The sequence below is a fragment of the Drosophila teissieri genome, chromosome 3R (genome assembly GCF_016746235.2).
Source record: "Drosophila teissieri strain GT53w chromosome 3R, Prin_Dtei_1.1, whole genome shotgun sequence".
Lineage (NCBI taxonomy): Eukaryota > Metazoa > Arthropoda > Insecta > Diptera > Drosophilidae > Drosophila > Drosophila teissieri.
In genome coordinates, this window is record NC_053032.1 from 12,943,761 (window position 1) to 12,958,918 (window position 15,158).

At 47.7% G+C, this 15,158-nt stretch overlaps 2 protein-coding genes across 3 annotated transcripts; both read right to left on the minus strand.

Moving 5' to 3' along the window:
* Positions 1 to 7,631: 7,631 nt before the first annotated feature.
* On the minus strand, positions 7,632 to 11,228 carry LOC122620090. 2 transcript variants are annotated; one of them, XM_043797387.1, is made up of 6 exons: positions 11,036 to 11,228; positions 10,781 to 10,944; positions 9,241 to 10,693; positions 8,409 to 9,178; positions 8,152 to 8,348; positions 7,632 to 8,089 (listed from the first exon to the last, which is right to left on the minus strand). In XM_043797387.1, the coding sequence occupies exons 2-6, from the start codon at positions 10,921 to 10,923 to the stop codon at positions 7,938 to 7,940; spliced, it is 2,715 nt and encodes a 904-aa protein (XP_043653322.1). In that variant the 5' UTR covers positions 10,924 to 10,944; positions 11,036 to 11,228; the 3' UTR covers positions 7,632 to 7,937. The 2 variants fall into 2 exon arrangements, with proteins under 2 accessions (XP_043653322.1, XP_043653321.1); XM_043797386.1 differs by having other exon boundaries at positions 10,781 to 10,961.
* A 593-nt stretch (positions 11,229 to 11,821) lies between these two features.
* LOC122620372 (major heat shock 70 kDa protein Ab-like) lies at positions 11,822 to 14,113 on the minus strand. Its single transcript, XM_043797801.1, has one exon. The coding sequence runs from the start codon at positions 13,881 to 13,883 to the stop codon at positions 11,955 to 11,957; it is 1,929 nt and encodes a 642-aa protein (XP_043653736.1). The 5' UTR covers positions 13,884 to 14,113; the 3' UTR covers positions 11,822 to 11,954.
* Between the last annotated feature and the right edge of the window lie 1,045 nt (positions 14,114 to 15,158).

Genomic DNA, 15,158 nt, shown 5'->3' on the forward strand with positions numbered 1-15,158 from the left:
CTTCACCAGCTGGGTAACGGGTATCAATAGTCGGGGAACCCGACTATAGCGTTCTAACTTGTGTTAACTATGTTATGAATCCATGCTACTTAGTTGCAACTTCACCGGGACTCGAACCCGGACCGGCGGCACAGCTCCGCTCCGCTTGGGAGATCGGAGTCCAACCAACTGTGCTCCCGCCGGCGGCGATGTGACAGCGTCAGGAGCTCAACTAGAACCTCACCTACTTCGATCTGCCCCAAATAAGTGGCAGCCAGCCTACTGCGATTATCCCCATTTAAATTTAACTCTATATACCAAAAATCTTTTTGCCACGCCCACTCTAACGCCCACAAACCACAAAAAACGCTCAGTGTTGTAATTTCTCTTCGCACCTTCACCAGCTGGGTAACGGGTATCAATAGTCGGGGAACCGACTATAGCGTTCTAACTTGTGTTAACTATGTGTTATGAATCCATGCTACTTAGTTGCAACTTCACCGGACTCGAACCCGGACCGCGGCACAGCTCCGCTTGGGAGATCGGAGTCCAACAACTGTGCTCGCCGGCGGCGAGGACAGCGCAGCTAACTGAATCACCTCTCATCTGCCCATGGCCCAGTACTGCAGGGCACGACTGCATACCATGAAATGTAACTCTATATACCAAAAATCTTTTGCCACGCCCACTCTAACGCCCACAAACCGCAAAAAAACGCTCAGTGTTGTAATTTCTCTTCGCACCTTCACCAGCTGGTAACGGGTATCAATAGTCGGGGAACCCGACTATAGCGTTCTAACTTGTGTTAACTATGTGTTATGAATCCATGCTACTTAGTTGCAACTTCACCGGGACTCGAACCCGGACCGGCGGCACAGCTCCGCTTGGGAGATCGGAGTCCAACCAACTGTGCTCCCGCCGGCGGCGAGGTGACAGCGTCAGGAGCTCAACTAGAACCTCACCTACTTCGATCTGCCCCAAATAAGTGGCAGCCAGCCTACTGCGATTATCCCCAAAAATCTTTTTGCCACGCCCACTCTAACGCCCACAAACCGCAAAAAACGCTCAGTGTTGTAATTTCTCTTCGCACCTTCACCAGCTGGGTAACGGGTATCAATAGTCGGGGAACCCGACTATAGCGTTCTAACTTGTGTTAACTATGTGTTATGAATCCATGCTACTTAGTTGCAACTTCACCGGGACTCGAACCCGGACCGGCGGCACAGCTCCGCTTGGGAGATCGGAGTCCAACCAACTGTGCTCCCGCCGGCGGCGAGGTGACAGCGTCAGGAGCTCAACTAGAACCTCACCTACTTCGATCTGCCCCAAATAAGTGGCAGCCAGCCTACTGCGATTATCCCCAAAAATCTTTTTGCCACGCCCACTCTAACGCCCACAAACCGCAAAAAACGCTCAGTGTTGTAATTTCTCTTCGCACCTTCACCAGCTGGGTAACGGGTATCAATAGTCGGGGAACCCGACTATAGCGTTCTAACTTGTGTTAACTATGTGTTATGAATCCATGCTACTTAGTTGCAACTTCACCGGGACTCGAACCCGGACCGGCGGCACAGCTCCGCTTGGGAGATCGGAGTCCAACCAACTGTGCTCCCGCCGGCGGCGAGGTGACAGCGTCAGGAGCTCAACTAGAACCTCACCTACTTCGATCTGCCCCAAATAAGTGGCAGCCAGCCTACTGCGATTATCCCCAAAAATCTTTTTGCCACGCCCACTCTAACGCCCACAAACCGCAAAAAACGCTCAGTGTTGTAATTTCTCTTCGCACCTTCACCAGCTGGGTAACGGGTATCAATAGTCGGGGAACCCGACTATAGCGTTCTAACTTGTGTTAACTATGTGTTATGAATCCATGCTACTTAGTTGCAACTTCACCGGGACTCGAACCCGGACCGGCGGCACAGCTCCGCTTGGGAGATCGGAGTCCAACCAACTGTGCTCCCGCCGGCGGCGAGGTGACAGCGTCAGGAGCTCAACTAGAACCTCACCTACTTCGATCTGCCCCAAATAAGTGGCAGCCAGCCTACTGCGATTATCCCCATTTAAATTTAACTCTATATAAAAACTTTTTGCCACGCCCACTCTAACACCCACAAACCGCAAAAAACGCTCAGTGTTGTAATTTCTCTTCGCACCTTCACCAGCTGGGTAACGGGTATCAATAGTCGGGGAACCCGACTATAGCGTTCTAACTTGTGTTAACTATGTGTTATGAATCCATGCTACTTAGTTGCAACTTCACCGGGACTCGAACCCGGACCGGCGGCACAGCTCCGCTTGGGAGATCGGAGTCCAACCAACTGTGCTCCCGCCGGCGGCGAGGTGACAGCGTCAGGAGCTCAACTAGAACCTCACCTACTTCGATCTGCCCCAAATAAGTGGCAGCCAGCCTACTGCGATTATCCCCAAAAATCTTTTTGCCACGCCCACTCTAACGCCCACAAACCGCAAAAAACGCTCAGTGTTGTAATTTCTCTTCGCACCTTCACCAGCTGGGTAACGGGTATCAATAGTCGGGGAACCCGACTATAGCGTTCTAACTTGTGTTAACTATGTTATGAATCCATGCTACTTAGTTGCAACTTCACCGGGACTCGAACCCGGACCGGCGGCACAGCTCCGCTTGGGAGATCGGAGTCCAACCAACTGTGCTCCCGCCGGCGGCGAGGTGACAGCGTCAGGAGCTCAACTAGAACCTCACCTACTTCGATCTGCCCCAAATAAGTGGCAGCCAGCCTACTGCGATTATCCCCATTTAAATTTAACTCTATATACCAAAAATCTTTTTGCCACGCCCACTCTAACGCCCACAAACCGCAAAAAACGCTCAGTGTTGTAATTTCTCTTCGCACCTTCACCAGCTGGGTAACGGGTATCAATAGTCGGGGAACCCGACTATAGCGTTCTAACTTGTGTTAACTATGTGTTATGAATCCATGCTACTTAGTTGCAACTTCACCGGGACTCGAACCCGGACCGGCGGCACAGCCCCGCTTGGGAGATCGGAGTCCAACCAACTGTGCTCCCGCCGGCGGCGAGGTGACAGCGTCAGGAGCTCAACTAGAACCTCACCTACTTCGATCTGCCCCAAATAAGTGGCAGCCAGCCTACTGCGATTATCCCCAAAAATCTTTTTGCCACGCCCACTCTAACGCCCACAAACCGCAAAAAACGCTCAGTGTTGTAATTTCTCTTCGCACCTTCACCAGCTGGGTAACGGGTATCAATAGTCGGGGAACCCGACTATAGCGTTCTAACTTGTGTTAACTATGTGTTATGAATCCATGCTACTTAGTTGCAACTTCACCGGGACTCGAACCCGGACCGGCGGCACAGCTCCGCTTGGGAGATCGGAGTCCAACCAACTGTGCTCCCGCCGGCGGCGAGGTGACAGCGTCAGGAGCTCAACTAGAACCTCACCTACTTCGATCTGCCCCAAATAAGTGGCAGCCAGCCTACTGCGATTATCCCCATTTAAATTTAACTCTATATCAAAAATCTTTTTGCCACGCCCACTCTAACACCCACAAACCGCAAAAAACGCTCAGTGTTGTAATTTCTTTTCGCACCTTCACCAGCTGGGTAACGGGTATCAATAGTCGGGGAACCCGACTATAGCGTTCTAACTTGTGTTAACTATGTGTTATGAATCCATGCTACTTAGTTGCAACTTCACCGGGACTCGAACCCGGACCGGCGGCACAGCTCCGCTTGGGAGATCGGAGTCCAACCAACTGTGCTCCCGCCGGCGGCGAGGTGACAGCGTCAGGAGCTCAACTAGAAGCTCACCTACTTCGATCTGCCCCAAATAAGTGGCAGCCAGCCTACTGCGATTATCCCCAAAAATCTTTTTGCCACGCCCACTCTAACGCCCACAAACCGCAAAAAACGCTCAGTGTTGTAATTTCTCTTCGCACCTTCACCAGCTGGGTAACGGGTATCAATAGTCGGGGAACCCGACTATAGCGTTCTAACTTGTGTTAACTATGTGTTATGAATCCATGCTACTTAGTTGCAACTTCACCGGGACTCGAACCCGGACCGGCGGCACAGCTCCGCTTGGGAGATCGGAGTCCAACCAACTGTGCTCCCGCCGGCGGCGAGGTGACAGCGTCAGGAGCTCAACTAGAACCTCACCTACTTCGATCTGCCCCAAATAAGTGGCAGCAGCCTACTGCGATTATCCCCATTTAAATTTAACTCTATAGATTAAAAACTTTTTGCCACGCCCACTCTAACACCCACAAACCGCAAAAAACGCTCAGTGTTGTAATTTCTCTTCGCACCTTCACCAGCTGGGTAACGGGTATCAATAGTCGGGGAACCCGACTATAGCGTTCTAACTTGTGTTAACTATGTGTTATGAATCCATGCTACTTAGTTGCAACTTCACCGGGACTCGAACCCGGACCGGCGGCACAGCTCCGCTTGGGAGATCGGAGTCCAACCAACTGTGCTCCCGCCGGCGGCGAGGTGACAGCGTCAGGAGCTCAACTAGAACCTCACCTACTTCGATCTGCCCCAAATAAGTGGCAGCAGCCTACTGCGATTATCCCCATTTAAATTTAACTCTATATAAAAATCTTTTTGCCACGCCCACTCTAACGCCCACAAACCGCAAAAAACGCTCAGTGTTGTAATTTCTCTTCGCACCTTCACCAGCTGGGTAACGGGTATCAATAGTCGGGGAACCCGACTATAGCGTTCTAACTTGTGTTAACTATGTGTTATGAATCCATGCTACTTAGTTGCAACTTCACCGGGACTCGAACCCGGACCGGCGGCACAGCTCCGCTTGGGAGATCGGAGTCCAACCAACTGTGCTCCCGCCGGCGGCGAGGTGACAGCGTCAGGAGCTCAACTAGAACCTCACCTACTTCGATCTGCCCCAAATAAGTGGCAGCCAGCCTACTGCGATTATCCCCAAAAATCTTTTTGCCACGCCCACTCTAACGCCCACAAACCGCAAAAAACGCTCAGTGTTGTAATTTCTCTTCGCACCTTCACCAGCTGGGTAACGGGTATCAATAGTCGGGGAACCCGACTATAGCGTTCTAACTTGTGTTAACTATGTTATGAATCCATGCTACTTAGTTGCAACTTCACCGGGACTCGAACCCGGACCGGCGGCACAGCTCCGCTCCGCTTGGGAGATCGGAGTCCAACCAACTGTGCTCCCGCCGGCGGCGAGGTGACAGCGTCAGGAGCTCAACTAGAACCTCACCTACTTCGATCTGCCCCAAATAAGTGGCAGCTAGCCTACTGCGATTATCCCCATTTAAATTTAACTCTATAGAGTTAAAAACCTTTTTGCCACGCCCACTCTAACACCCACAAACCGCAAAAAACGCTCAGTGTTGTAATTTCTCTTCGCACCTTCACCAGCTGGGTAACGGGTATCAATAGTCGGGGAACCCGACTATAGCGTTCTAACTTGTGTTAACTATGTGTTATGAATCCATGCTACTTAGTTGCAACTTCACCGGGACTCGAACCCGGACCGGCGGCACAGCTCCGCTTGGGAGATCGGAGTCCAACCAACTGTGCTCCCGCCGGCGGCGAGGTGACAGCGTCAGGAGCTAAACTAGAACCTCACCTACTTCGATCTGCCCCAAATAAGTGGCAGCCAGCCTACTGCGATTATCCCCATTTAAATGAACTCTATACCAAAAATCTTTTTGCCACGCCCACTCTAACGCCCACAAACCGCAAAAAACGCTCAGTGTTGTAATTTCTCTTCGCACCTTCACCAGCTGGGTAACGGGTATCAATAGTCGGGGAACCCGACTATAGCGTTCTAACTTGTGTTAACTATGTTATGTATCCATGCTACTTAGTTGCAACTTCACCGGGACTCGAACCCGGACCGGCGGCATCCCGCCGGCTGCGAGGTGACAGCGTCCAGGAGCTCAACTAGAACCTCACCTACTTCGATCTGCCCCATTTAAATTTAACTCTATATACCAAAAATCTTTTTGCCACGCCCACTCTAACGCCCACAAACCGCAAAAAACGGTCAGTGGGCGGTCAGATTCGTTGAAAAGTATGTAACAGGCAGAAGAAAGCGATTCCGACCATATTCTTGATCAGGATTAATAGCCGATCTGACCATGTCCGTCTGTCCGTCCGTCTGTCTGTCCGTCTGTCTGTCTGTCCGTCCGTATGAACGTCGAGATCTCAGCAACTATAAAAGCTAGAAAGTTGAGAATAAGCATACAGACTCCAGAGACATAGACGCAGCACAAGTTTGTCGATTAATTTTGCCACGCCCCCTTTAACGCCCACAAACCGCCCAAAACTGCCACGCCCACACTTTTGAAAAATGCTATGATATTTTTTCATTTTCTTATTAGTATTGTAAATTTCTATCGATCTGCAGAAAAACTTTTTGCCACGCCCACCCTAACGCCCACAAACCGCACAAAAATGCCACGCCCACACTTTTGAAAAATGTGAAATTTTTTCACATTTTTGTTCGTCTTGTAAATTTAACTCTATATACCAAAAATCTTTTTGCCACGCCCACTCTAACGCCCACAAACCGCAAAAAACGGTCAGTGTTGTAATTACTCTTCGCGCCTTCACCATCTGAGTAACGGGTATCAGATAGTCTGGGAACCCGACTATAGCGTTCTATCTTGTTTTAGTTCATTTCTTAGCTAGGCAAAACGCAGTGCAATTTTTAGTTTAGTCCACCTAGAATAGATTTTAGATGTTAAGAAACAAGTGCAATAAATTTGAGAGACGTACTTCAAGTGTAACAATCAATGTAACCTTCTTGAGATTGAGTTACGACTTTGATGCAAATGCAGCAGCGAAGTGAAGAGGAGCGAATGGGATGCCACGGCGATTACCACAAAAATGCCAAAAAGAGGGAGTCAATCAGCAAAGGGCAAAGCAACGAACAAGGCCTGGAGAGGATTGGGAGCAGCAGTGGGCCATGTAGGTCAGCATCATCAATGCCAATTGGCAAAGTTGGTTTTATTGTTTAAATACAACTAATATTATGAACAATATATATGAAAAATATTTACAAAATTGTTAAATTTTCTTAAACTATTAAACTATTAAACTTAAACTATTTCTTAAACTAATTAAAATGTACTTTAAAAAAGGGAAATATTAAAATCGAAAATGTAACTTGATTTACTTGAACTACGCGCGTTAGTTCAGTATTTCCATTTTCAGTATTTCATGAAGGGTGGCCAGCTGAGAGCTTTCTAGTATTTGGTTTTATAGTTTTGGCATTCGAAGAGAAAAACATACTGCAGCAGAATAGCCCGCCAAATTCAAAGCTGGAGAAGAAGGAAGTCATAAGTGTGGAAATGAAACCCAAACCAGCAGGAACTGAATGAGTGGCGAGGGGCTGGCGAGTCAGCAGAACGTACTGATCAATTGTGCAGACATCTTGCTCCAACCAGGAACTCCTGGGATTGTGTGCGCCAAGTCGATGTTGTGGAGGAGCTGCTGGCCAAACTGGATGAGCAATAAAGCTGTTGTTATATCTGCCAGGATTTTGTAAGTCAAACGTGTAAAAACATCCTTTTAAATACTTTTATGGACAACAAAATAAATGGCTGTTTAATTACAAAATATTAAATTGCCAAAGACCCAAATGATGCGTTTGATTTGTAATTAAACTTAGAATTGTTCGTTTTCTTTAATCGACATAAGTGTGAATTTTCTTAAGAGTAGTCTACTTATGGAGTTCCTATGTGGTAAAAATAATGACAAAATTAAAGAAATTCTGCTTAAATGATCAACATCTTTCCAAATGCGATAACTAAGGTGCTAAGTCTCTTAGTCAACTCACTATAATGTGCTTAAATAAATGTAAGCGAATGATTATCAAAATCATGTTATCAAAACCTTAATGCTAAAATCTTATGAAGGAATGTGATCCATGTTGTCGGTAAGTTGAAGTCGAAAGCATCGTAAAATTATACACTTGGCGCGTTTAGAATATTCTGCAGGTTCGGAATCGTAATGAGACGAGTATCGGGTTCAGGGCCAACCTTGACGCCACAAAAGAATCGGACCTTATGTACAAGATAGTCCTCCAGAGCTGCAAAATTCTTTGACTTGTCGAAGCCTGCAATAATTATAATGATTAATTATATGGCTGGGTGGAAATTGAACGGAAATTGAATGTACCATCTATATAGCACTTCGTTGAATAGACGGCATTTAGCAAATCTTGGGCCATCGGTTTCAGATGTTCCACGGGCACCAATTCAGAGTTTCCAAAATCACAGTACAGAATTTTGGCCTTATTGTCCTTGACCTCCAGGCAGACTCCGCGATACCAGCTTTTGTCCTCGCTGAAGAGCGCCAAGCACAGTTCACCAACGCTGCAATTGGCGAAAAGCGCATAAAAATAATAATATGTACAAATACGGTAACCAATTTACCTTGGCACGTAACCCGGAACGGCATTATGGTCACACGCTCCCTGATGGGCAACACAGTTGAGCATGTCCCTGAATTCATCGGCCACCTTTCCATCCTTGAAGTAGGCGGCAGTAATGTAGCCAGTCTGTGGCATTCCGTCAGCGTTTAAAAGGATTAGGTTGACCTTGTCGCCCAAAGGAGCTAGATTCTTGGGCAAAGCGTTGAAAAAGAACCGTTCAATGGGCTTATCATGGGGCACAATTTGGGAAGCAGACTTTTCAATCGGTTCGACAGGAACAGGTGACTCCGGTGGAGAGGGCGGCAGTGGAGGCAGATCCTTGGCTGCCTCCAGCAGAAGTGGGGACTGTACCTTCTGTTTTTCCGGGGAGACAACAGGCGATTGACTTGGAGTAAGAGCAGCCTTTGGTGGAACAACTTCCGGCTTATCTTGTACCGGTGTAAACATAAGAGGCAACATTCGGAGCACCAAGGAGCACGGGGAGCTGGAGCTGGACAGAAGATCCACGGTCGATGTAGTAGCATCTACCATTCCCAGACTTAGCATTTCTTCTTGGGCGCAGACTTTGTTTAGCAGTTGAATGGCCCCATTGTTGACTGGCACTGCTGCATCCGGAATATTGCAAATATCCTTTAACTGCACACGCATCAGACACACGGGCAAATTCTCCAGAAAGCGACAAGACTTGCGTATCGCCGCCAACTCTACCTTTTGGGTGGCACCGGTATCAACGTTTTTCACATCAAATATTCCGTTAGCAGTACTCAATATCTGTAAAATTCGAAAAAGTTCTTAGATTTCAAAGAAAGGCTTCAACATAAATATCCACCAACCTCGCCCCGGAAGTGTCCCATCTTCTTAGAGACAACCAGCACGATGCACCCAACAGAGACGTCACTAGAATCGTGGATTGAAGCGCACTTGTACTCCAGACGCTTGAAAATTTCAGCATACTGCTTGGCATTTGGGGAGCTTATGTATACCTCCTTAAAGCTGACCACGTGGGTAATGAACACAATGGAGTCTTGCGCGATGGGTTCACGCCAGTACTTGTGGCCTAAATCTGAAATATGACCCAAGAAGGTGCTTATTCGGGCCACACAAATCTGCTCGCCCTTCGAATTCAGGGCGGCATTTGCCGAGCGTAACTTTTCCTTGGGCAGCGGGTTATCGAGTTTAAACTTGACCGTCAGATCTGCACCTTGGGTCTCAAGCTCCTCAGGCACGGAGTCTTTCAGCTGAGCGGCAAACACTCGAATGGGCAGGCCAAGTAGTTCGCTGGGAATACGACTTAACTCGGTGGTTATAGACACTCGACCCTCGTCCATTTCGTAAACCAAGAACATAGGCGTCGGCTGTACGATATGATCCAATAGGAAGGCTCGCCGATAACCATCCTTGGTGCGGGCGGCCACAAAGAAGGTGCACTTCTCCTCGGGGAAAGGCCCAGTAAACGGCTGTCCTGGCTTCTCGGTAAGGCTGTCGTTCAAGTCTGTGTTGACATGGTCCATAACGTTGATCTGAAGGAGGGCCACCTGCGGCTCCTTGTGCGCTGAATTTGTCTTAAACACGCGGATTACCTTTACTTCGGGATTCAGCTGCAGCATCTCCAATGGCAAACTTAGTGGTATTGTCATCTTGGGCTTTAGGTGGACGTGATAAACGCCGTCGCGGGTTTTGGTTCCCAGCAGGCGGAGTGTCAAATTCTTATTGACCTGAACTCCAGTGTTTGTGGGCAATTTGACCCGGAAAGCGAAAGCCTTGTATTCGGACATTTTGTGCACAACAGTGTAAATATCCCGAAGCGGTGTACCCACTATCGGACCGTAGTCAATCATCCGGACATCGGCCTCTTGCTTCTGACGGCAGAGTGTCAAGACATGACCGCGGTAGACCTTTTTGTCCACACTGATGGCCACCAGGGTGTCCTCTTGTACGTTCTGCATACGAATCAGCTTCTGGCTCTGCATGCAGCGCATCATGTTGTCCGTCATACGCTCCATGCCCTCCACACTGGCCACGTGCACCACCCAGATGGGTCCGTCGTTCTCCATGAAGGTCACGCGGCACTCAAAGAACTCCTCGCCCGACGGCAGCAAGTGATCGCGCCATTTTTCGGAGAGATCCAGCTCCTTCGGCAAAGCAGCAGTGGGCTCCACAAAAGAAATTGGCTCTTCATTTGCAGTGCGAGTTGTAGCGAGCTGTAGAGACTCTTGGAAGCCCACGGTCTTTACGCTCTGGATTGGACGCAACGACTGTTGAAGAGGTCTGTAGCCCACCAAGGGTCTGGAAGGGTATTTGTATAAGTAATTGAATAAGTAAATATCCTAACATATTGCATTTCTATTCCACTGATTTACTGATCCAACTTACGGCATAATGATGCAGACGTGCTTGTGCCTCTGCCAGTCCAATCTCTGGCACTCATCCTTGCAGTACGGTTCTCCACACCGCTGGCACATCAATCCGGCCGGAAGACCGCAGACGACGCATGCCGGTTTCTCGGATTTTTCCATTTCCCTGAATTTCGGAAAAGTCTAGAAAAGACAGCACACTACGCAATAACGTATGAATGGGAGAATGGCGCGTAAAAGGAATCGAGGCAAAATGGCGGCTAACGGAACTTACAATAAAAATGTAGTACAATGCGAAAACGTAGGCTATACGAGCACTTTCTATGTTTTCGGTTTGAAAAATAAGGAATCCTTTTGTTTTCAAGTGCGTGCTTCACAAACAAACGTTAAATTAACTTAACGCGCCTAAATTCCTAAGCTGCTGGGCACGCGCTTTTGCATAGCGAACGAAAGTGTGAAGAGAGAGAAGACTGATATCGATAGCTGTCTGTGTTTTACAGCACTGATGGAAGTCATGTTTCAGCGAGATTTCCAGCACTTTAAACTATTTCAAAGTTAACTTTCTAGACAATAGAAAATCAAGAATTGATTTCAAAATTAACCTCAAATGAAAGCAAATCTATTTGGAGGAGGAATTCTACTGCAATTGTTGACGGGAACCTCAAAAAGTACCAGTCTACAAGTCCTGCGTATGCCGAGTTTCTTGACAAGATACAACGAATCCAAAAACTCCGAGTTATAGTTACTTCCATGTTTATTACTTCGCTAGTAAATGATACGTTCATTGTCTTGATACGGACGGTGTCAATAGCCGTGTTCAGCTTCACTTTGCATTTTTTCAGCTTACTATAATTGTATATTTATGTACATATATGGCCTTCATATGAGTTCTACCAAAGACAAATAACAACAATAGCCATTTGTGCACCAATATTATATTAGATACTTTTTATATCTTAGGCTTTTAAAATCTTCAATTCATTAAATGAAATACAAGTTTGATTTTTTAAAATTTCAAATAAATAATTTATTTTTTTTATATAATAACATTTTTGCTAACTTAGAACTGGGGCATTTAGGTAATACTATTGTTTTCCTATGGAATATTCGATCCAAATATTCTTATCAGTCTCAAAAACTTAAAACCAACTTAGAATTAACCCATTGATGAACAAAAATTAGTCTCTTTGGCCTTAGTCGACCTCCTCGACCGTGGGTCCAGAGTAGCCTCCAAATCCTCCTGCCTGCTGGCCGCAGTTTGCCCCAGGACTACCAGCTCCCGCGCCCGATCCCTGCTGATGCATCTTGGTCATGATGGGGGAGCAGTGGTGGGTGAGCTCCTGCAGCTTATGGTCGAACTCCTCTTTCTCGGCAGTCGTGTTGCTGTCCAGCCACCGGATGATGTCGTTGCACTTGTCCAGGACGGAGTTCTTGTCGGCCTCCTCTAGTTTGCCAGCGGGTGCCTGTTCCACGGCCTGCTTCACATTGAAGACGTAGCTCTCCAGGGCATTTCGAGAGGTTATACGCTGGCGCTGCTTCTCGTCCTCGTCGGCGTACTTCTCTGCCTCGTTCACCATGCGATCGATCTCGGCCTGCGAGAGGCGTCCCTTGTCGTTCTTGATCGTGATGTTCTTAGCCTTGCCCGTGCTCATCTCCTTCGCACTGACGTTCAGGATTCCATTCGCGTCCATGTCGAAGGTGACTTCTATCTGGGGCACACCCCTTGGTGCAGGTGGTATGCCAGACAAATCGAAGGTTCCCAATGCATTGTTGTCCTTCGTCATCGCACGTTCGCCCTCATACACCTGGATGGAGACTCCGGGCTGATTGTCCGAGTACGTGGAGAACGTTTTGGTCTGCTTGCACGGAATGCGGCAGTTGCGCTCGATCAGTTTGGTCATAACACCTCCAGCGGTCTCTATTCCCAATGAGAGTGGGGCCACGTCCACCAGCAGCACGTCCTGGATCTTGCCGCTCTGGTCTCCGCTGAGGATAGCGGCCTGCACAGCGGCTCCATATGCCACTGCCTCGTCTGGGTTGATGGATAGGTTGAGGTTCTTGCCGTGGAAGAACTGCTGCAGCAGACTCTGCACCTTGGGAATACGCGTTGATCCACCGACCAGCACGATGTCATGAATCTGACCCTTGTCCATCTTGGCGTCGGTGAGGGCCTTCTCCACAGGCTGCAGGGTGTTGCGGAAGAGGTCCGCGCACAGCTCCTCAAACCTGGCGCGGCTCACTTTAGTATAGAAGTCCTGGCCCTCAAACAATGCGTCGATCTCGATGGTGGCCTCCGTGCTGGAGGAGAGCGTGCGCTTTGCCCGCTCCGCCGCTGTTCTGAGGCGTCGTAGGGCGCGAGGGTTGGAGCGCAGATCCTTCTTGTATTTCCGCTTGAACTCATCCGCCAGGAGGGTGACTAGTCGGTTGTCAAAGTCCTCGCCGCCCAAGTGGGTGTCTCCGGCGGTGGAGCGCACTTCGAACAGTGACCCCTCGTCGATGGTCAGGATGGACACATCGAAGGTGCCGCCGCCCAAGTCGAAGATAAGCACATTGCGCTCACCCTTAAGGTTCTTGTCCAGTCCATAGGCCAGTGCCGCCGCCGTGGGCTCGTTGATGATGCGGAGCACATTCAGGCCGGCAATGTGACCGGCGTCCTTGGTAGCCTGGCGCTGGGAGTCGTTGAAGTAGGCTGGAACTGTGATGACTGCATCTGTAATGCTCTCGCCCAGATACGCCTCCGCCGTCTCCTTCATCTTGGCCAGCACCATTGAGCTGATCTCCTCGGGGGCAAATCTCTTCGACTCGCCCTTATACTCAACCCCGATCTTGGGCTTTCCGCCGTCGCTTACCACCTTGAAAGGCCAGTGCTTCATGTCCTCTGCGATCTTGAGGTCGTCGTATTTACGGCCGATGAGTCGCTTGGCGTCGAACACCGTGTTCCTGGGATTCATGGCCACCTGGTTCTTGGCCGGATCGCCGATGAGGCGTTCCTCATCTGTAAAAGCCACGTAGGACGGCGTTGTGCGGTTGCCCTGGTCATTGGCGATGATCTCCACCTTGCCATGTTGGTAGACACCCACGCAGGAGTAGGTGGTGCCCAGATCGATTCCAATAGCAGGCATTGTGTGTGAAATCTTCTTTCTCGGTAACAAATTTTTTAAAGTATTCAGCGTTCTCTGCTTGTTTTTAATAATAACTTCTTGGTTGAGTTCAGTAGTTGTAGTTGTTATATTTGGTTGCTATTTACTTTTACTTGATTCACTTTAACTTGCAATGTACTGCAGATTATTTAGCTTGTTCAGCTGCGTTTGTTTGTTTGCTTAGCTTTCGCTTAGCGATGTTTTCAGTTTGCTTGTTTGAATTGAATTGACGCTAAGAGAACCAAGCGGCCCTATTTATACTCCGGCGCTCTCTTCGCGAACATTCGAGGCGTGCTCTCTCGAAGCAACGAGAACAGTAAGCTGTTTAGTATGGGCCAGACTGAGATAGCATTAGTGTCAGGGAGGTAAAGCCGCAAACTTAAGAGAGAAAGAAGGGAAAAGAAATTTCTCGAGATTTCTTTCTGCCAAACAAATGACCTACCACAACAACTAGATTGTTGTATAGAAATCTAGAATGTTCGCGGTATTTTGGAATTTCTTTATATTAACGACTGCTTGAATAGCTTATTTTAAAGATAATCGCATCGTTCTGTTAAGCGGATAGTGGCCGCCAGAGCTCAAAAATCGGCGCCGCCGATTCAAAGTAGCTGCATACCAATGTTCTCATATACATATGTATGTATTTCTAATCATTTTACAGAGCCGAGCCCTTTATGAAAACTAACATCACAGATCACTGGCAAAAGTTTTAATAAATAATCTTTTCAAAGATTCCTCTTTCCATTACTTTCCAAGTATGATATGGAACTACAATGGACTAGACCACAAAATAAAGCGAAACCCCATTTGCTTAAATATCTTTAACGTATCTTATTTAATGTAACTTATTAATTTTTCAGAACAAGAGATAAAGCTATAGTCGAGTTTCCCGACAATCCTATACCCATTACTCAGCTAGAGGAAGTGCGAAAATTTTAAATTTTTCTGGCATATTGATAGAAATAGGGAAAACAATTTTAAATTTTTCTGGCATATTGATAGAAATAGGGAAAACAAGAATTCACTGAAAAAAAGTTAAAGTGGGCGTGCAAACACATTTTTGGCATACCGATAGAAACTTACAGGACTTATACAAAACTGAAAAAATAACCGGACGGATATCTGAAAATAACTGACGGACGGACAGAAGGACATGGCCAGATACAAATGCTTGTATAAAACTTATAGACATTTGGCAGAGCTATGTACATACATACATACATCCAGTCTCATTTGTGGGCACCATTCGCATAACAA

Bases quoted from the DNA above. Each gene is read 5' to 3' on its own strand.
- LOC122620372 (XM_043797801.1), bottom strand. From the start codon at position 13,883: ATGCCTGCTATTGGAATCGATCTGGGCACCACCTACTCCTGCGTGGGT.
- LOC122620090 (XM_043797387.1), bottom strand. From the start codon at position 10,923: ATGGAAAAATCCGAGAAACCGGCATGCGTCGTCTGCGGTCTTCCGGCC. The intron at 10,694-10,780 runs GTAAGTTGGATC...ATACCCTTCCAG, and splicing joins CACGTCTGCATCATTATGCC to ACCCTTGGTGGGCTACAGAC. The intron at 9,179-9,240 runs GTTGGTGGATAT...CGAATTTTACAG, and splicing joins TGGGACACTTCCGGGGCGAG to ATATTGAGTACTGCTAACGG.